Consider the following 22,158-nt stretch of genomic DNA (forward strand, 5'->3'; position numbering starts at 1 on the left):
TATTATGAATGAAAATGAAAAGTAATAAGTAAAGTGGAGAAATAATAATTTGCTTTTAGCGGCCAGTTTAGTTCCATTTTGTTAAAATAAGCTTCAAAACATCGCTGATGAATTATTCACTTCAATAATTCGACCTCAGTGAATCCGTTTTCATGTGACCTTGAATTTTACTCATCAGCTTGAAGTTGGTTATGTTCATGTATGTTTTTAGTGTGTTCATATAATTAAGGGAAAACAATGCCAACATTGAAAGTGAAACAAAGGTGACCCATTTTGTTGGTTGATTCGCTCTACAACAGTTTTGTACAGGTAAAAACGACGGTTGAATTATTTTTAACCTATAATATGAAATCATTTATCTTGAAAAATTCAATCGCACCATGCGCACGTTATTGTAATCTATTCATAAACATATTTATGATTAAAGCCATTTTTGTGATCGTCGGTGGTCATTATGATGGTCTAAAATAAAATACACACGGAATGCTTATATTTTATCGAGTCATGAATTGTAACTTGTTTATTTCAGACTTGTTGTACCATTTCCTCGATCACGTGTATTTTTTATTGATAATCACAATTTTTCACTTTAATATACAGATTAAATATAATCAATAAAAGTTACATATAAAATCAGGTTCACGACAATAAAAATCCTCTGCCTATGATATCATCTTCCTCCAAAGTGAAGGTCGAGGTACCAGTATAGTAACCATTACCCGTGACCTCTACTATGACTGCATCATAATCTCCACATTTCACTGATTTTACGGGTTTTGCTTTGAATGTTGCACCTGTGATACTTTCAAACGTCCTTGTTTGACCCAGTTTTATCAATCCTCTACCAAACTGCTGTGCTATCCTGGATGTAACACCTGATCCACAAGGTGAGCGATCCAACTAAACAATAAATATAAATCTTGTGTAGAAATTATATATCTATTTTTTACTGGGTTTGATATAACATCTACGGCGAACATATGTAGCATACCAGGTAGTCCTTCTTTTTTTTTATTCCAGTTCATTAAAATTGTTCCAATTAAAAGCTTTTTCCAATAATACGTTATTTTTCAGAATTTAATTTTCCATGGTTTAGGAGCTTTGTTCCTTGATGTATTCAACTAGATTTATTTCCAAAGATTACAATTTGCTCTGACATACCTTTTTTTATACTTTTCTGGACTACTAATAACGATACTTAGAAATAATCTTGTTGGCACATTGTTTTCAATTTAATAGAATTTAATGCGACAGTCATACAAATTAGACTTTTAGCTAGCTATGAAACCATGTTTATTCCACCTTTTCCTATATCAGGAAATGTCTGTACCAAAACAGTAATCCGACAGTTGTTTTCCGTTCATTTGATGTGTTTGGGCTTTTGACTTCGACTTTGATCAGGGACTTTTGGATTTAAATTTTCCTCCGAGTTCGGTATTTATTGTTATTTCCCTTTTTCCAATATGAAAGTAATATATTTGCGTTTTATATGTTCATCCAAGTTTATCAATATCACGGAACTAAAAATGTATAAACAACTATAGTACAAGCGGGAGGTTTAGCTATCTATAAAAAAGGTTAATAAACCTTTTTCTTCGGGATTTTCCTGTACTAGTCAGAAATAAGACAAAGGTTCAACATTCGTTACATTGTTGATAAAGAATAGCTTTTGATCCTGTTTATTTTAAGGGACCTCTTGCTTTTTGAATTTACCTCGTAGTTTAGTGCTTTTGTTGAGGAGTCATTGATAACCAGATAAAAAAAAACAACATTTTAGTCAACTTACACGTAATATTTATCGAATATCGAAGGCAATGCTATAAGTATTTAAATTAAAAATAAAAATTACGACATCTCATTTATTATTTACCATTCTATCCGCAAATACACAGCAATTGACTGTAACTTCTTCACTGTATTCATCTTTTCCATCAGTGATGATGGCTGCAAACATATATGATAGGTCACTGCAATCGGGATGTGCTACTTTATAGTCTTTCCTCAGTTGTTCTGAAAGACAATGAATGCGATGTATTCAGGGTAAATTGGACTGCCACTTGAAAAAAAAGGTTTGATTTATAGGTACAGACAATTTTGCTATTCAACAGGCTTTCGGTGGGCTACTGTGAGAGTTTTACTAATGCTCTTTAAAGAATGGAAAATAGCGAAATGCTAGGTAATAAAGGATGCCAAAAAAAACCCAGTTAGAGCAAATAAGGAATAGACGAAATATCCTAAAAAAAAAAACAGAACTAAAGACACCTCAATTTAGACCCTCTTATGTTACGCTCACGGCATTTCATCCATATGCGTATGAAATCAAAATAAGACATGGATTGATTTTTCGAGTTTACTATACTCCGTTATTTCTGTCTTAGATTAACAGGTTCTCTAATTTTCTGTTCAATGTTTGACTGTTAAATCAAATATGTTAAAGGATATAATTATTTTTATAATTGACTTACAATTATAGTTATTGTTACAATTTCCACAAATATACTAACATTTGGCTGGTACTTTTCCGACCTAGTAAGTCAATACATAAGTACTAAGCTATACAGTTGTAATGTTATTATTTTTGTAACTTTGTTACTGTTGATTATTAATACTTATTTGAGTATAGTATCTTATTATGTAAATTCAATACAGAATTTTCTCTACTTTCAAGTACTGATTTTTTTAAACTGTTTCAATATGAATTTTGTAGCATGGTAACAGTACTGATTTTTGTGGTACTGCAGCAGTACTGATTTTTCAGTACTGATACTTTCTGATTTTTGCAGTGTTCTTCCTGGACTGATTTAATTCTATTCCTTTTTCGTACCTACTTTCCTTGCTCAACTTTTCTAAATGAACATTTCTCTTCTTTTTCAGTAATTGTTCTTGACCTTCCTTTTCAGTGTCGTTTTTGAATTATCAGTTAAAGTCAATTATTATTTCCAAATAATAATGAATAGTACAGGCATTCATATTAAAAAACTCTCCTGTTTTTTTTTCTTTCATTATTTTTTTTATAAATTGCGTATTTCATATGTTGTAATTCGAATGCATTACATGACTTGTCACATAAAAATTAATGACTATAAGTATATCAAAGAAACTGGAAACTGATTGACTGATTGACTGATTAACTTTTTTTACGCATCCAAATTATACAAACAAACCACAACCGATAGTAAAATTAGCAACAAAATTAACTTTAGTGTACTTAATATAAGTTTTCAATATTATAAAAACAGAGATTAAATAAGAGTTAATATCCTTAAAAAGACAGTTTTAGTTCAACGAGCCAAAGTTGTATGCCAAATTTTAGAAAATTCTGTGAAAAACACTATTTACTGTTCCTTAACCTTACATGCATATACATTTTAACTGAATAAAGAACTGAGGAATCTTTGTATACTGAATATAGATACCTAAAGTTGCTCCAACTGCTGCTCTGATCTTGCTGGCTGATGATTTAATGTTCATGTTAAACTGTGATGCAGGCACCAGGGCAAAGAAGCCACCACCAAACGAAACATCGACGACAATCTTTCCATATTCTGGTACCTCAACTGATACTTCTAATGCAATATACAAAAAAAATTAAATTCTCAAAAATACTGAACTCTGAGGAAATTCAAAACGAACCGTCCCTAATCAATGGCAAAATCAAAAGCTCAATCACATCAAATGAATGGATAACAACTGTCACATTCCTGAATTAGTACAAGCATTTTCTTATGGTAAAAAATATGAACTAAATCTGGTTTACAGCTAGCTTAACCTCTCACTCAATGACAGACGCATTTAATTCCATTATGTTGAAAACGATGTGTGAACAAACACAAACAGAAATGAAAGGTAAAAACTTATAAAATAGGAGTACAGCAGTCAACATTGTGTTAATAATCGTAATCTCTATAAAAACAAACAAATATGTAATAAAGAAGCACACAAATGCATACAGACACAGCACATCAGCAACCAGATACTCCGCAGGGTGCAGCTTTATTCGACCGCAGAGGTCGAACCCTGAACAGTTGGGGCAAGTATGGACAACATTTAAGCTTGATACAGCTCTGAATTTGGATTGTGATTAAATATTTGACACAACATAGGTTTCTGACACAGAATGCATGTGGTCTAAGAACTTATTTAAACTTAAAAAATTTAAAAAATTTAAATTGGACATTTACCTTTTATGGTCCAATATCCAAAATCTAAATACATGGTTAGATTCAGCATATCATAGAACCCTAATAATTCAATTTTTGATGAAATCAAATAATGTTCAATTTTAGACCCTTTAGACCTCAATGTGAACCAATTTGATAACTGGTGTGCAATTGAAGATTTCTTGCTATTGCGCAATACTGTGCAAATGAAAACTTCTTGCTATTGCACAATACTGTGCAATTGAAAATTTCTTGCTATTGCACAATACTTGATATAATAATTTTGGACCCCGATTCGGACCAACTTGAAAACTGGGCCCATAATCAAAAATCTAAGTACATGTTTAGATTCAGCATATCAAAGAACCCCAAGAATTCATTTTTTGTTAAAAACAAGCTAAGTTTAATTTTGGACCCTTTGGACCTTAATGTAGACCAATTTGAAAACAGGACCAAAAATTAAGAATCTGACTACACGGTTAGATTTGGCATATCAAAGAACCCAATAATTCATTTTTTGATGAAATCAAGCAAAGTTTAATTTTGGACCCTTTTGGCCCCTAATTCGTTGGGACCAAAACTCCTAAAATCAATCCAAACCTTACTTTTGTGGTCATAAACCTTGTGTTAAAATTTCATAGATTTTTATTAACTTATACTAAAGTTATTGTGCGAAAACCAAGAAAAATGCTTATTTGGGACCTTTTTTGGCCACTAATTCCTAAACTGTTGGGACAAAAACATCCCAAATCAATCCAAACCTTTCTTTTATGGTCATAAACCTTGTGTTTAAATTTCATAGATTTCTATTTATTTTTACTAAAGTTAGAGTGCAAAAAACAAATGTCTTCGGACGACGACGACGACGACGACGACGACGACGACGACGACGCCAACGTGATACCAATATACGACCAAAAAAATTTCAATTTCTGCGATCGTATAAAAAGTAAAGACAGGATATTGATTTGATTTTATAAAACGTTTGAACAGATTATGAAAGCAATTTCTTTATGTGAATGAGTGTTCATCTCGTTATTGCCTCCGAAGACTATTTACTACAGAAGATCGTCTTACTCTATTATTTTGGTATTGATGTAAACAGCAACATTTTATTTCTATGTAAAGCTTAATAATCAAAGGAATACTAAAAAAATAAATCGCAATCATAATTAAAATAAATTTTTATGTATTCATGTATTCAGTTATAATTGTTACATCTTACCTTTTGCGTAAAGAAAGGAAGGGACACTTAGAAAGCTAACAGCTCCACTTTTCTTTCCATCGTACTGCACACGTGCCTCAACAAGTCCACAGGGACATTGTATTTTTACAACTGTTTCTGGTATAGTAAGGTTCTTCGCAAGTCCTTTATCAACCATATATCGTCCCAAAGATATAACACCATGTCCACACATATGATTATAACCCTCATTATTAATGAATATAACACCAATATCAGCCTCGGGTAGATCAGGGGGAACCAGTATTGCCCCGAACATATCAAAATGTCCTCGGGGTTCCCACATTATGAGCTTACGCGGATGGTCGAATTCCTTCTTCAGGTAGTTAATTTTATCCAATATTGTGTCTCCGGGTATTTCAGGATACCCCTTTTCTACAATTCTGAATGGCTCTCCTCCAGTATGCATTTCGGTTGTTACATAAGTTGCCATGTTTGTAGTCTACACAATACCTAAGAGTGTAAATAAAAGGGACAAACAGGTTTGTTTATCATTTACAAAATGACCTAAATATAGCGTTTGTTCAAGTGTACACATTATAGCTAGCTATAAAACTATAGAAAATGCCTGTACCAAGTCAGGAATATGACAGTTGTTATCCATTCGTTTGATGTGTTTGGACTTTTGATTTTGCCTTTTGATTTTTGATTTTCCTTTTTGAATTTTCCTCGGAGTTCAGTATTTTTGTGTTTTTACTTTTTATATATAAAGATACTAACTTTACTGATTTCTCAGGGTTATCTGTCTATGGAAAATTACATACAATAAACAATTGACGATTTAGAATGTGCATGTATAACACATTGAAAGGCTGAAAATAATAACAACACATATATCTATTTTGTTTTTGGAAGGTATCATTTGGCCTGGACTACTGTGTTTCATTAGGTTTACTCCTGGTTTGCCCACTTTTAATTCTACCAATTATCTATTAGTAAAGAAAACAAAAAAGACAAAAGGTTTAATGAGCATACAATTGTATAGTCTGTTCCAACTTAAGTATATAGTTTGTAAGTGTTTTCTATATATTCAGGTTGTTCTTTTGTATAGACAAATTATTACAAACATCAAATATTTTTTCTCATTAATTTATTATAAATTCATTCAACAAACATACATACATGTACACAACAAATAACAAAAATTATATTCAGTTACAAAAGTGTCTTTGTAGTTCATTAGTTTCTGAATGATTTTCATGATAAAATACATTAATTATTGCAAAAATAATTTAATAAATTAATCAATTTTATAAATGCATTGCATTAGGAAATATGTAAAATGAGGAGAAATACAATCTTTTATATATACATCAAAAGTCACAAAACATTATATTTACAAAGTCACAATTTACAATATTTCACTTCATTGTTCAGTTCAAATGGAGAAGATAGGATCGATCATCGGCTGCGTCAGATTAATCTACCACGCTGATTAGTCCTTATTGCGTAAACCCCTGAGGGTTTACGCAGTATATATTGGACGATGTCCGTAGTCTTTCGGAACACCGGATGTTATTCGGAATACATCTGTTCTTTCTATGGCCACCTGTCATATACATGCGCAATAGCTTAATTATTTGACCTGTTAAATAAGCATTAGCATCTTTAAGTTGCTATAGAGATATGTTACATATGATGCGAAAAAACTATGACGCAAGCTACTTTAATGAACATTTGAATACTTCCTTGCACCATAGATGTAATACCCAAGCTGCTAATATTTACCGTACATATATATGCGTATTTATTTTAATTAGAGTCAAACGTACCGTTGTTGAGGATATAAGTGTTTATCGAGACTATATGTATATTTGATATCCTCTGGGACTATATTACTTATATATTTTTTCACAGATATCCTACATCAGTAGGTGTGCTCCAATACGACATATATAGAATAACCATACATTGTCTCGAAATATCAATGTTATTTGTACAAGGCTTAGAAACAGGTAGAAAGCGAGGCTGTGCCGAGCATTTCTACCTGTTTCGAGCCGAGTACAAATAACAGATTGATATTTTGAGACAATGTATGGTTATTCTTTTTATACCATGTATACTGCAACTCTTATAACTGTTCAAAATGAAGTATTTAGGGTAAAAAACGTCATTCTTTTATTGTGAGCGGACAACGTAAAATTGCCGCGAACCTTTTATGTTTTATTAACGTCATACATAGAACTCTACGGAAACGCATTGTCAACGTCATAAACAAGGTGATATACGGTCAGTGACTGTATATCACAAATAAATATACAGTCAATGCAATTTGACTGCTCAAATAGCACAGCTGCAGTATATAAGATTTTAAGAGATTGTCAGAGAATAGATAAGGCGTTTGTATGATATTAAATTTTGCCAATTTAGCGAAATAAAAAAAAGAGCGTAGTCCATTTAAGCAGCTTTTAAATTCGTAACAGAATAAAATGCGGTTATACGGTTGCCAGTCATTTGAGCCCTATTGGATAGTTGCCTCCGAGTTTGGCAATTATACCGTCGCATATTTCCATATTTTTTTTTATCAATGTTATATTCTTATATGAAAACAATGCCAGTTAACCCTGGAAATTAAGACAAAATTTAAAAGGCACATTTTGAGTGTGTTAAATCAGTGAAATATTATAAGCGTCTGGCCAATTAAATGCAAAATTGTGATCAATGAATACGCGTGATACGGTGCTTTTTGTCCGCTTTTGCTATTTGTCCGATAATTTTGCTTTTTGTCCGACACTTTTGCTTTTTGTCCGTTTTGCTTTTTGTCCGATTATTTTGTTTTTTGTCCGACACTTTTGCTTTTTGTCCGATTATTTTGCTTTTTGTCCGACACTTTTGCTTTTTTGGCCAGTGAATCTAATGGCGAATGGTCACTATGTCTAATGGCAAATGGTCACTATGTCTAATGGAAAATGGTCACTATGTCCAATGGCAAATGGTCACTATGTCCAATGGCAAATGGTCACCATGTCTAATGGCGAATTGCCAGTGAATCTAATGGCAAATTGTCACTATGTCTAATGGCAATTGGTCACCAAGTCTTGTGACAAATGGTTAGTGGACCTAATGGCAAATGGTCAGTGGATCTAATGGCGAATGGTCACTATGTCTAATGGCAAATGGTCACTATGTCCAATGGCAAATGGCCCGTGAATCTGACGGCAAATGGTCACCATGTCTAATGGCGAATTGCCAGTGAATCTAATGGCAAATGGTCACTATGTCTAATGGTAAATGACCAGTGAATCTAATTGCAAATGGTCACCATAGCAAATGGTCGGTGAATCTAATGGCAAATATTCACCATGTCTAATGGCAATTGGTCAGTAAATCTAATGGAAAATGATCACTACGTTGGATGGCAAATTGTCAGTGAATCTAATGGCAAATGGCCATTATGTCTAATGGCAAATGGTCAGTGGACCTAATGGCAAATGATCACTATGTCTAATGGCAATTGGTCACCAAGTCTTGTGGCAAATGGTCAGTGGACCTAATGGCAAATGGTCAGTGGATCTAATGGCGAATGGTCACTATGTCTAATGGCAAATGATCACTATGTCCAATGGCAAATGACCCGTGAATCTGATGGCAAATGGTCACCATGTCTAATAGCGAATTGCCAGTGAATCTAATGGCAAATGGTTACCATGTCTACTTAGATTCACTGGTCATTTGCAATTAGACTTTGTGACCATTTGCCACTAGATCCACTGACCATTTGCCATTAGACAAAGTGACGACTTGCCACAAGACTTCGTGACCAATTGCCATTAGACTTCGTCAAGTCTGTAGGGCGGAAAAAAGTAGAAGTTATTGTTATTTATAAAATTGAGAATGGAAATGGGGAATATGCCAAAGAGACAACAACCCGACCTTAGAAAAAACACAACAGCAGAAGGTCACTAACATGTCTTCAATGTAGCGAGAAATTCCCGCACCCGAAGGCGTCCTTCAGCTGGCCCCTAAACAAATATATGCTAGTTCAGTGATAATGAACGCCATACTAATATCCAAATTGTACACAAGAAACTAAAATTAAAAATAATACAAGACTAACAAAGGCCAGAGGCTCCTGACTTGGGACAGGCGCAAAAATGCGGCGGTGTTAAACATGTTTGTGAGATCTCAACCCTCCCCCTATACCTCTAGCCAATGTAGAAAAGTAAACGCATAACAATACGCACATTAAAATTCAGTTCAAGAGAAGTCCGAGTCTGATGTCAGAAGATGTAACCAAAGAAAATAAACAAAATGACAATAATACATAAATAACAACAGACTACTAGCAGTTAACTGACATGCCAGCTCCAAACTTCAATTAAACTGACTGAAAGATTATGATTTCATCATATGAACATCAGGCACAATCCTTCCCGTTAGGGGTTTAGTATCATACCATCATAACATATATGAGAAGATCATAACCCGTGTCATGCCAACAACTGGTTTTTGAATAAATGTGTTTAGTTCAGATGCAAAGACCCTATTAGTGAATCAATATTAACGCCAAAATATGCAACCTTTAATGACCTGACAACAGTATCGTAACTATATCCCTTCTTAATAAGTCTATTCAAAGGTTTTGTTAGTTTTTGAGGTGAATACTGACACCTTTGTGCTTTATAAAGAATATTTCCATAAAAAAGTGGATGTGAAATACCTGAACGTATAAGAAGTCTGCATGTTGAGCTATATTTACGAATGATGGCCATTATTCCGATGATAAAATTTAGTAAATGTTTTGACTAGTTTGTGATATCGAAAACCCTGGTGTAATAATTTTTCAGTAATACATAAATTTCTCTCGTTAAAATCTAAAACATTGTTACATACACGAGCGAATCGTACAAGTTGAGATATATAAACACCGTAAGATGGTGACAAGGGAACGTCACGATCTTAAAACGGATAATTAACGATAGGAAATGAAAAATCATCTCTTTTATCATAAATTTTAGTATTCAGCTTTCCGTTAATGATATAGATATCAAGATCGAGGAAAGGGCAGTGGTCATTGTTAGTATTAGCTTTATTTAAAGTAAGTTCAACAGGATAAATTTCTTTAATATACATACTGAAGTCGTCATTATTGAGAGCCAAAATATCATTCAAATATCTAAAAGTATTATTAAATTTGTTTATCAGATGTTGTTTCGATAGGTCTTCGCTTTTTTTTGTCATAAATTGTAACTCATAGCAATACAAAAACAGGTCCGCAATAAGTGGTGCACAGTAAGTCCCCATTGGAATTCCGATAATCTGACGATATACGGAATCCCCAAAGCGAACAAAAATGTTATCTAGTAAAAATTCAAGGGCATATATAGTATCAAAGCATGTCCAATTAACATAGTTTTTTTGTTTATTGCTACTAAAAAATGACCTAAAAGAGTTTGAACATATATATTCACTTTCTGATTTTTTGAATGCCCATTTAATTAGATGTGTGATTTTTTTCTTAATGAGAATGTGAGGCAATGTGGTATACAGGGTAGGAAAATCAAAACTTTGAACAGATTCAAAATCACCAATATAAGCATGCAATTTATCAAGTACTTCCAAAGAGCTCTTGACACTCCAAAAGTAATTAATTCCACTATTTTCGAAGGCCTTATTTGAACAATTTATTATTGTTTTCTTCACTGAAATGCAATACTGTTAATACTAATCCGTAAATGGGATAAAATGTTCGGTATATTTTTTATTAATAGAGTATGCATGTACCATCAAAGAAAGATGAATGTTGTCTGTACTCGGGGTAGTTTTTTGTACTCTAAACACAGCAATTTTTGTCCATTTGTTATAATGAACCTTAAACTCGCAAAAATCACTTAATAAATATAAAAACGAAAGCAATGCGCATGTATGGAATCATATATGATTGTTTGCTTTGTCTATATGCCATTTTGTTTTGAAAAAAATCCGACACATTGATTAACAACACATATATTATTCCATGTAAGCCCTTAAAAAGTTTTAAGTAGTGTGTGTTGATGTGTAAAAGAAAATTGATTTCCGAAAATAAAATGATAATTGTGAACAATTTTAATATATTTTGACAAAAATATACAGTCAGTAGGAAAAGAAAAATATGAATAGAAAGTTAGAATTTTGTTTGTAATAGCAACATGATACACTTTGTTTTGCACATAACATTATCTTCCTCTGTAAGCTGAGAGCTGGACCTTAATGTTTATCATATTTAGTCTGTAAACCAATATTTTTTACAACGACCCCAACACTAACCCCTTTTTCCAACAAAAATAAAACTACAAAACAATCAAAGTAAAGAATAATTAGAACTCAGCAAATATCGATCTATGCAATAGTACATAACCAATGTTTAAATTTTATACATCCTCTATTCTAATTTGACCTTTATTTTAAGAATAATTTTGATTTTATAATTATATGATCATTGAGTGGAAAGGCACAAATTTTCAAAAGTATTTAATTTTCAAAAGGAAGTAAAACTAACAAACCTTTCGGATATCTACATACAGATAATATTTACATAACATCTTTAAAATTTCAACTTACAAACTACTGTCTGTAGGACTGTCACAAGCAAGAAAAGGAAAACTCCCAGTCGTGCATCAATGATTCCGGCTGTTTGAGTCTCATGTGATGCAAAGTTGCTTATATACCCTTCATAAACCCACGTGTGGACACGTACATTGATCAGATATATTGACGAATTCGGGTACGTATTTGTCAATCGAAGTCAATTTAATATTATCCTTCCAATTTGAAAAAAAAGGTTTTAAAAGAATGGGCGAAACAGGTTGTGTTGTTTACGCACAAGATATATTAAAAAATTGACAATAATTACACTTGAAGATTGATGATTGTATCAAAATAAAAAAAAACAAAAAAAACTTGTATGTATATTTTTTTGATATGTTATAAATAATCATCAGTAAATTAAATGAAGTAACATGAGTTGTTGATTGTATCTTCTAATAGGTTATAGGCTATCTATATTAAAATGATACCATTGTCCATCCGTAAATATTAATTTAAACATTGTAATTACATGTCTAATATACCTTCTCATATATGTGACCCGCCATGACATTTGCAGGCTTATGGAGGTAGAACGTCATTGTTAGAAAAATTATAAACATGATAAATATCGAGATTCAATGAAATACGTATTTGTGAAGAAGAGATAAACACTTTCCTTCCCTTCTTTTTTGCGGACGCCGAACTGTACATCATATATAAGTTTGAAGAAGTTTTACTTTATCGTTTGAGGTGAAAAATATTTGAATCTACATTTTAAATTGATACAAAAAAAATTTCCAAATCAAAATAATTAAAATGAGAAGATAAATACCTTACAGATTCCTTTACCGTCGATGTTGAAATGTTTAATGTTATAAACAATTTTAGCGTCTTTGGCCTCAAATTTCTGCTCTATAGATTTTCTTTCATAATTGAAGTCTGAATATATCCATAATTAATGCACCGTATCAAATGCATTTAAGATAACACCTACTTATAAACTGTTACGCGTCGCATACTATGTATAGAGACATGCATAATAAATCTAAATTAAAAAAAGGAATTCTTAATGCTTACTTTGACAAATTTTAAACTAACTTCATTTCAACAAGTTTAAATTACATGTTCTAAAATAGAGCTAAGAATTGTTTGCATTGGAGTAAATTTAAGTCTTTGAAATTTTATTCAAATACGCTATTGAACATCACTAAAAGCCAATTAATACAATAATTTTGTGTTTTATAAATTAGTGCCTTCAATAAATAAAAGTCGTCATAAAACAGTCTCATTTTCATACCGGTATTCGAAATGACTCGTTTCATTGCTATTACAACAAATATGTCATAATAAAATGACAGAGAGTTTTGTTTCGGACTATTCTAGATAAATATACAAAATTCATAGTTTAGACAATGTACCCTCCTAAGCCTGGAAATGGCTAGTCATATAGTTAACGGCGTTTTTCTCACCTCCATAAGCCTGGATATGTCGTGGCTGGTCACATATCTGAAATTATCATTATTTCCGAATATTGCATCTCCTTGTTTTGGCTACGTAACACATGTTTTAATTGTATTACATACAATTATATTTCACCGATGTGATAACTTACACCGTCGCATGTTGAATTTGAATAGTGTATTGCTTCTTTTTATTCGAAAAATAATTTTTGGAAGTTACACATGTTTTAAAACTGATATTAAATTAGAAAGCTATTTTTCCAAATTGTCAATATATAATCAATTTTTATTGTGTAAATTTAGATGTGGAAGTCACCAATTACCTATCGAGACGGGAAGGTGGAATAACATATCAAGAAATGATAGGTTGTGCCATCTTTGCGAATCAAGAGACGTAGGTGATGAATATCATTATGTTATGTCATGTAATGCTCTAACTCAAGAAAGAAAGAGGTTGTTACCATACTATTGTACTCTTCGTCCAAATATTTATAAATATCAACAATTAATGAGCTCTAATAATTATATTGTTCTTGAAAAACTTTGTAGATTTATAAAAATTATAAATGTGAGGGTCACTCCTCCTGGTTAGTTTGTAATTTAATGTTTATGTTTGTATTGTTCACATGTGCTTCAATATTTAATGTAATTGTTTATATATTCTCTGTAACTATGTAATTGTAGTTTATGAGAAATAAAATTCATTCATTCATTCATTCAGAATAAGGCAAAACGAAAAATTTTAATCAGTTGAAGCTTGAGAATATTGTTGGAAATTGAATAATTCCATGCAGTTTTCCAAAAACGAAAATTTGTTTTATTCATCTTTATAATCTGTGTGAACTGTGTTATATATATATTTAATTCTTTGTAAATGTCAGGCAATTTAGAAGAAGTTCAAATTTAACCGAAAAATAACCAAACCAACTTAATCATCCAATTTGAAGTAACGTTCATCTTGAGGTAGGAATGGTAGCTCTTTGGTTTCTGTGTGAATGGTAATTCGAGTAATCTCCAGACATCTTTTGGTTAGAATGATAGCAAATTACGGAGTTAGTTCCCCTCAATTGGTAATTTCTAGTGCATTTCAACCAAATATATCTTGAATTACCAGAGCAGGAAAAGGAAATGAATGTTATATTTGTGCACTATTATACATTGTATTATTATTTATTCATTTTTTTGACAGTGAGTTGTTGATTGTATCTTCTAATAGGTTATAGGCTATCTATATTAAAATGATACTATTGTCCATCCGTGTATAGTATGAAGGGCCGGAAATATTTTTTTATGTTGCTCAAAATTAGGGAAATTTTTCTGCGAAATCGTCAGGTATCGTGAAAAACCCCAAAATTCACCAAGAAAAGCCATGGGACCATATATATTTGAGTGCGGTAAAATCGCGAATAGATATCGAGCTTCAATTAGACAACAACAGTTTTTCCATAATTAGTTTATTAAAAGCGCCTTTTAAGGAGATAATTGCTAAAAATAGCATTGCCGGCAATGGGGCCACCATTTAGTACTTTATATCCTTAAAGTATACATGCACAGCGGTTGTCAGATCAATACTACTTTAATCGAAGAAAATGTCGACGAATGCAAAAATCTTTAAAAATCTGAACAATAAGGGTGCGTGAACTTTACTTTTAAGTTTAGAAAGGTTGATCTAAGATTATTAGAATTGATGACCAAGGTCCATCTCAGTGGCGGATCCAGAACTTTTTCTAAGGGGGGGGGGGGGGGGGGGCGCTGACTGACCTAAAATAGGGGCACTCCAGCCATGCTTCAATGATTCCCTATATAATCAACCAAATTTTTCCCACGAAAAGGGGGCCCGCAGACCCCCTACCTGGATCCGCCTATGCATCTGCCAGTATTTTACGAACAATTTTGCTTGATCAATAGATAAAAAAAAACAAATTTCCACAATTTCACAATTCAAACAAGCATTCAATTATTTTGCCATTCGGAGCCTATTCGGTATAAGTTTTGCTTATTTGTGAAGGCTATATGGTGACTTCAACTAGAGCTAGGGCGTTGATGGGGGATTATGGAATTGGGAATAGTGGACAAAAATATGAATAATGGACCAAGAAATAAATAAAATAGCGAGAATATTGGTGTTATAAAATATAACGAGAAGAGGATAAAAAAGTATAAAGAATAGAGAAATATGGCCTAAAATATCAAAGAATACAGACATTAAGAACCCCGAATCCAGACCATCATACTAGTTGCCTTAATGAACGTTAGTTTGTCTCTGGGAGATTTTTATTGGTTATCATACGGTTTCTTTTTATTTCTATGTATATTAATTAAGATGCGAGCTTTCATTATTTGACAACATATTACATATCACATTATAAAAAAGACTATTATGTTGCAAACTACCATAGATTTCCGGTAATTGTTCTGCATAAAACCACATTGGAGTCCCTGTATTTTTTTTCAAGTTGACCTCAACTACCCACCCTACCCCATCATTACAGAAAAGTTAATAAACAAATTTCTACGGCAATACTTTTGTCCACACAATGTGTAAAGGGGGGTTGGATAGCTGATGTCTACTGGAGGAAAAAAAACCAAGGTTGCTGTTCAGCTTTTTTTTTTAATATAGGTCCAAAGTTAGGGTCGGACACCCAGCCCCACCCTTACCGAAAATGTAATAAAATTTGTCCGCACTAGGTGCAAAGGGAAGGTAGGTAGCTGAGGTCTACAGTAGAAAAAATATAGGGTGGTGTTATGCTTAGTGTTTTTTCTAAAGTAGGTCTTAAGTTGAGGTCGGATACCCCACCCAACCCAACCGTTACAGTTAATTAAAAATATTCTGCGGCAATACTTTTATCTGCACTAGGTGAAAACGTAAGCTAGAGATCTATGGCCTACTTGATCAAAATTACAAGTGTATAGCACGGATTAATTTTTTTTAAAGCTAATAAATAATTTCCTTGCCCACCATACTTTGAATACAAAAAATAAACCTTTCGTCAAATCATAGTTAAGCGAATTCTACTAGTTCAGATGTAGAATGCTGTTTAAAAACAGTTTTGTGTGCCAAAAAAAAAGTTAATGCACGAGTGATCATTTGCAATTAGATTCACTGGCCATTTGCCATTAGACATAGTGATCATTTGCCATTAGATTCACTGGCAATTCGCCATTAGACATGGTGACCATTTGCCATCTGATTCACGGGCCATTTGCCATTAGACATAATGACAAATCTCCATTAGATCCACTGACCATTTGCCATTAGGTCCACTGACCATTTGCCACAAGACTTGGTGACCAATTGCCATTAGACATAGTGACATTTTGCCATTAGATTCACTGGCAATTCGCCATTAGACATGGTGACCATTTGCCATCAGATTCACGGGCCATTTGCCATTTTACATAGTGACCATTCGCCATTAGACATAGTGACCATTCGTCATTAGATTCACTGGCCAAAAAAGCAAAAGTGTCGGACAAAAAGCAAAATAATCGGACAAAAAGCAAAACGGACAAAAAGCAAAAGTGTCGGACAGAAAGCAAAATAATCGGACAAAAAGCAAAACGGACAAAATGCAACGGACAAAAAGTAAAAGTGTCGGACAAAAGGCAAAATTATCGGACAAAAAGCAAAAGCGGACAAAAAGAGAATTGCGGACAAAAAGTACCGTATCATACGCGTTAGACTAAATCCTCAAACTGATTATTCTATAGATCAATGTAAAACGATTTAAGAACACTGACTTCCTAAATCTTTAAAAGATATGGTCATTGCGATAAACAAAAATGGGGTTTGATATATTCCTGAAATGTTTGCCATCAAAAACTATTGTAATTACTACCGGTATATGGTTTAAAAAAACAAAACTATATTGTTTACGTAGTTATTTAGTGATGAATACCTTATCAAGTCAGAGATCCGTTTGTCTTCTCTTTTGTTGTTGCTTTTATTTATTTATTTTTCGGGAGGGGGGATTTCCAAGGCATACCGACCTGTGTCGACTACCCTATCCACAAATATAGATATAAATGGAAAAACACATTATTTTGTTTTTGTCATGTGTAACCCCTCTCCAAATAAACCTAGTTAAAACATAATAAAGCAGATACACAGCTTTGTGTCTTATAAGTTTTATAGATGCAGTTTTGGGAAATCCGTCAATTCATTTACAAGGAGTTGCGGCAATCTGTATTCATAAGTCAAGACTGAAGTTAGAGGGTCTAGTTGTCAGAAGCCTACAGCGTCTTTGGCGAACAATTAGGGCGAAATATTATGAGCAAAATAAAAAAAATCACATTTAAAAACCAACCGTTAAAAAAATTATTTTTCTTAAAATGAAAATCAATATCCTTATTCAACGGACAGGCAATTGAATTTTTTTTTTAAATTACATACTGGCCATGAACTACATGTATACTGCATTGGCCCTTTTCATCCTGCTTCCTCCTCAGTTTCTATGGCCTAGCCGTATAAAACAACAAAGCTACAGCTGCTTTTTATTTGAGATAATTTACAAAAGAACAAGATAGAAATAAAAAAGTGAGATTTGTTGGAAAAGTATAAAGTTCATGATTTATACTGTCTCATTCCAAAAGCTTGATTTGAGTTTGTTGCCATGGTATTTACAGATTTATCAGAAATATCGTTATGATAGCCAATGACAAAAAAATACACCTATATTAAAAAATGAAAACATTAAATGAAATTATGTATAAGTATTTTGGCGAGGAAAAAACAAAAAATTACTTCCGCAATTTGCAGATTTAACATTTTTGTTGTGATATTAAGAGAAGTAATATGTACCCTTAATATACATATATAAATATAAACCAGTTTGATACGTCTTAAAAAAGGTCATTTAGTTGGTGATTGTCAAAAAAGAATGCAGCTAGAATTTTTAATTATTTTCAAATTGACTACATAAACAAATAAACATGATTCCTTACCTTAACCTTAATTCTCTCCGCGCCAGAAGTCGCATAAGGCCTCCACTCTGCTTTTCCACCCTTTTCTATCTTTTGCCGCTGTTCTGGCTACGTTCCAACTTGTCCATCCTTGTTGGTTCCTTTCTCTCTCTGTTGTTCTTCTCCATGTAGTTTTTGGCCTTACTCTATTTCTTTTCCCTTCAGGTGCCCATTGTATAGCTACATAGCTGTTGTTGTCTCTTTCACGCCTTAAAATATGTCCTATCCATGTCCAACGTCTCCTTCTGATTTCACAACTGATGTTTCTGGTGTTAGCTATTTCGTTTACTGTTTTGTTCGATGTTTTACTTTGCCATCTTATTTTTAGGATCTTTCTTAGGCATTGGTGTTCTACAGTATTTAGTTTCTTTTCTTCAATGTTTGTTAGTTTCCATGTTTCGCATCCATACAATAATACAGGTCTAACTAATGATTTATATAGGTGAATTTTTGTTTTTCGGCCAATTCCTCTTGCATACCATATATTTCTAAGGCGATGGAATGTCCCTCTTGCTTTCTGTATTCTGTTTTTTATGTCACAACTTCCTCCTCCCTCTTTGTCCATGACTGCTCCCAGGTATGTGAACTTGTCTACATCTTCTACTTTCTGGTCGTATAGTGTTATCAACTCTTTATTCTTTGTTTGTTTTGAGCTCAGAGTTTTACACTTTTTGGGGTTAAGTTTCATTCCAACTCTTTCAGCTTCAGTTGTTAATTTCTGTGTTTTTTCATCAAGGTCGCTAAATTTTGAGGAAAGAAGTGCGATGTCGTCAGTAAAGTCAAGATCTTCTAGAACAGTATTAAAGTTCCATCGTATCCCTCTGGCTTTGTCTGCAGTTGTTTTCCGCATGATCCAGTCTACGACTAGAAGGAAAAGAAAACCTGACATTACGCATCCCTGTTTCACTCCTGATTTTATCTTAAACCATTCTGATGTTTCTCCCTGATCGATGACAGAACACTTAAATCCTTTATATATCTCCTTTATGGTTCTTATGATCTTGTCAGGTATTCCGTAGCTCTTCATGATATACCATAGATTCTCTCGGTGGACTGAGTCAAATGCTTTTTCGAAGTCTATAAAAAGTATTATTAAAGCTGCCCTCCATTCATTTGTTTGCTCGAGTATGTTTCGAAGGATAAAATTTGTTCAGTTGTTCCTCTTTTTGGTCTAAATCCTGCCTGCTCATTCCTCAACCTCTTGTCTATTCCTTCTTTTATTCTTTCTATTAGCATTCTGCAGAATACTTTACTGAAAACAGGTAAAAGCGTCACTCCCCTCCAGTTGTTACAATCTGTCATATCGCCCTTCTTAAAGATCTTACAAATCAATCCCTTTCTCCAGTCTGATGGCCAATTTTTTTCTTCCCATAGGCTATTAAATATTTCTGCCATTTTCTCTGCTGTAAGGTCGATGTCTGTCTTTAGAAGCTCTGGTGTTACACTGTCTATTCCTGCTGACTTCCCATTTTGCGTCTTCTTCAGTGCTCTTTTAACTTCATCTACTGTCCATTCTCCTAGATCGATCTCGTCTACTAGTATTATAATTTCGGCCATATCTACATCTTCCTCTGAAATTGGATGAAGAGGGTCTTGCCTATTTAAAACTTCACTAAAATGTTCTACCCATCTATTCAATATATCATTTCTTTCACTTTTCAGTTCTCCTTCTTACTTTTTACTCCTGTGTGTTGCCTCTTTCTTTCACCTGTTAGGATTTTAGTGATGTTATAAAGCTCTTTGCTTCTGCCATTTTCTGCTGCTTTTTCTGCATCTTCAGCCATCATATTGTACCACTTCCTTTTATCCTCTCGGGCACTTTTCTTAACCCCTTTATTTTTCTGCTTGTATTCTTCGTTGAGTCTCACTTTTAATCTTTCCGATCTAGTTCCTTCTAATTTATTTTTAATTTCTTTTCTTTCATCAACCATTTTCCATGTATTGTTGGTTATCCATGGTTTACTGATCTTTTTACTGCTCCCCAATACCTGTTTAGCTGCCTCAGTGTATATCTCTACTGCACCTTCATATTTCAACACTGGATCTTCTATGTTACCTTCTTCCAGTACTTGGAATCTGTTTCTCACTTCAATATTGTACTTTTTCCTTACATCCATACTTTTTAGCTTGTTTAGGTCATATCTCTCTCTTTTGCATTTGTTCTTATCACCTTTATTTCTTGCCAGTTTGAGTCTGATCTTTGACCTTACTAAGTAGTGGTCAGTATACACATCTGCTCCTCTCATTACTCTTGTATCTAATATTGATGTCCTCATGTCCCCTCGTACCATTATATGATCTATCTGGTTTGTTGTTTTTCCATCAGGGGATTTCCATGTTACTTTATGTATTTCCTTATGTGGGAAAAGGGAGCCTGTTATGATTAATTGATTATATTTCTTCACATTTGCAATTGAACTTTAGTTTTTAAACTAAATCTTATTTAAAAAAAAAAACAAAACCTTAGAATGGAACAGCCGTGTGTGACTTAGAATGTTGTCTTTCGGGAGAGATGAGATAAAAAAAAAATTCTTTCAACAAGAATATTTCACCCACATTGAACAGAAGTTACAGTAAGTAAACAATAGCTGTCAGTTTCTTAATTTTATACAACAAAATTAAAATAACACAACACATCTTTATTAAACAATTAAGCTTTTGGGTTTACGATTGCATTTCTTTTTTTAAAGAAAGCAACTTGTTGGAATCCGTCTTTCAGTAGTTGGAGTCTGGTGTCTTTTACTCTGTTTCGTCGTCTTTTTGTTGGGGTGGGGGGCTCCTCCTGCTGCATACTGGATAATGTTGCATTCTGTTAGTGCCTTTGCCTTCCTTCAGTAGCTCAATGATCTCGTAGATGTTTGGGTGGGCATGTTGGAGTCTCTTCTTAAGTTTGTTGTGCCATCCTTCCATGTGGTTTGTGGTGTGGTGTCCTTCTGTGTAAGAGTGATTCCATAGAAAATCACTTTCAACCCAGAACTCTGTCATTTCTGTGGCTATTGCCAAATACACTGGGTGAAGTGGAAGAAGCAGCCATTCACATTTACCCCTAGCCACAATGTTCGTGCTACGCTGTTGGTTGCTGTCACATAATCAATAAATTGTCTTTTTGGTTGAAGTTCTAACTGGTGTTGTTAGGTACAAAGAAGGACTATAATTCAGAAATAAAACAACAATTCCCTCTATGTTTACATATACATGTAATTAATAGTGGGCAAACCAGGATGACACCGTTTCATTATTATTATTTAGGTGCCAATGTTCGTGAACTTCGTGGGTACAAGGTTAACGACTAATCCGAATGTTGAATGGAGCGCATATTTTCTGTTCTCGTAAATATAGACTTTGCCAAAGTCGCGAAATAATGCAGCCAAGAAATTATGTGTCCCTTAATTCATGAAAATTAAATGAATTTCGTTATGGTCAATAAAATTTAAAATGTTTCTTATAAACTGTACTTCTTACTTGTATCTTTTTCATTGTTAAAGGAATGACTGGAATATTTTTTTCTCTGTCTATGAAGAAAGAACATCAAACTGTGGTGCATACTGAATAACCAGTATGCGAATAGACAATCCAATTCAGGATTGATCCAGAAACAATAAAATAATACTTGCCTTATTGGTTATTTTTATGGTTAACAGTTTCTCACTATCAAGGTTTTAAAATAATTATAGATCATATCTTGCTGGTTATTGTGATGCTAACAATTTCGTCTTAATTATTAAAGTTTTCAGGCTAACTGATAAGTAAAAAACGCACAAAAAAGGTGTAAAAATTGTTATAAAAGGCAAAAAAAATATACGTTGAAACACTAGAAACTTTTTGT

At 33.2% G+C, this 22,158-nt stretch overlaps 2 protein-coding genes across 3 annotated transcripts; both read right to left on the bottom strand.

Moving 5' to 3' along the window:
- Positions 1-481: 481 nt before the first annotated feature.
- On the bottom strand, positions 482-12,832 carry LOC139516338 (trans-L-3-hydroxyproline dehydratase-like). 2 transcript variants are annotated; one of them, XM_071306390.1, is made up of 5 exons: positions 12,743-12,832; positions 5,386-5,856; positions 3,417-3,566; positions 1,871-2,010; positions 482-900 (listed from the first exon to the last, which is right to left on the bottom strand). In XM_071306390.1, exons 2-5 carry the CDS (start codon positions 5,834-5,836, stop codon positions 640-642), a joined length of 1,002 nt encoding a protein of 333 aa, XP_071162491.1. In that variant the 5' UTR covers positions 5,837-5,856; positions 12,743-12,832; the 3' UTR covers positions 482-639. The 2 variants fall into 2 exon arrangements, with proteins under 2 accessions (XP_071162491.1, XP_071162490.1); XM_071306389.1 differs by lacking the exon at positions 12,743-12,832 and adding an exon at positions 11,944-12,066.
- A 7,158-nt stretch (positions 12,833-19,990) lies between these two features.
- On the bottom strand, positions 19,991-20,623 carry LOC139515214 (uncharacterized). The gene has a single exon (XM_071304779.1). It carries the CDS (start codon positions 20,621-20,623, stop codon positions 19,991-19,993), a length of 633 nt encoding a protein of 210 aa, XP_071160880.1.
- Between the last annotated feature and the right edge of the window lie 1,535 nt (positions 20,624-22,158).

Source organism: Mytilus edulis, chromosome 3 (genome assembly GCF_963676685.1).
Source record: "Mytilus edulis chromosome 3, xbMytEdul2.2, whole genome shotgun sequence".
In the NCBI taxonomy this organism is placed as follows: Eukaryota; Metazoa; Mollusca; class Bivalvia; order Mytilida; family Mytilidae; genus Mytilus; species Mytilus edulis.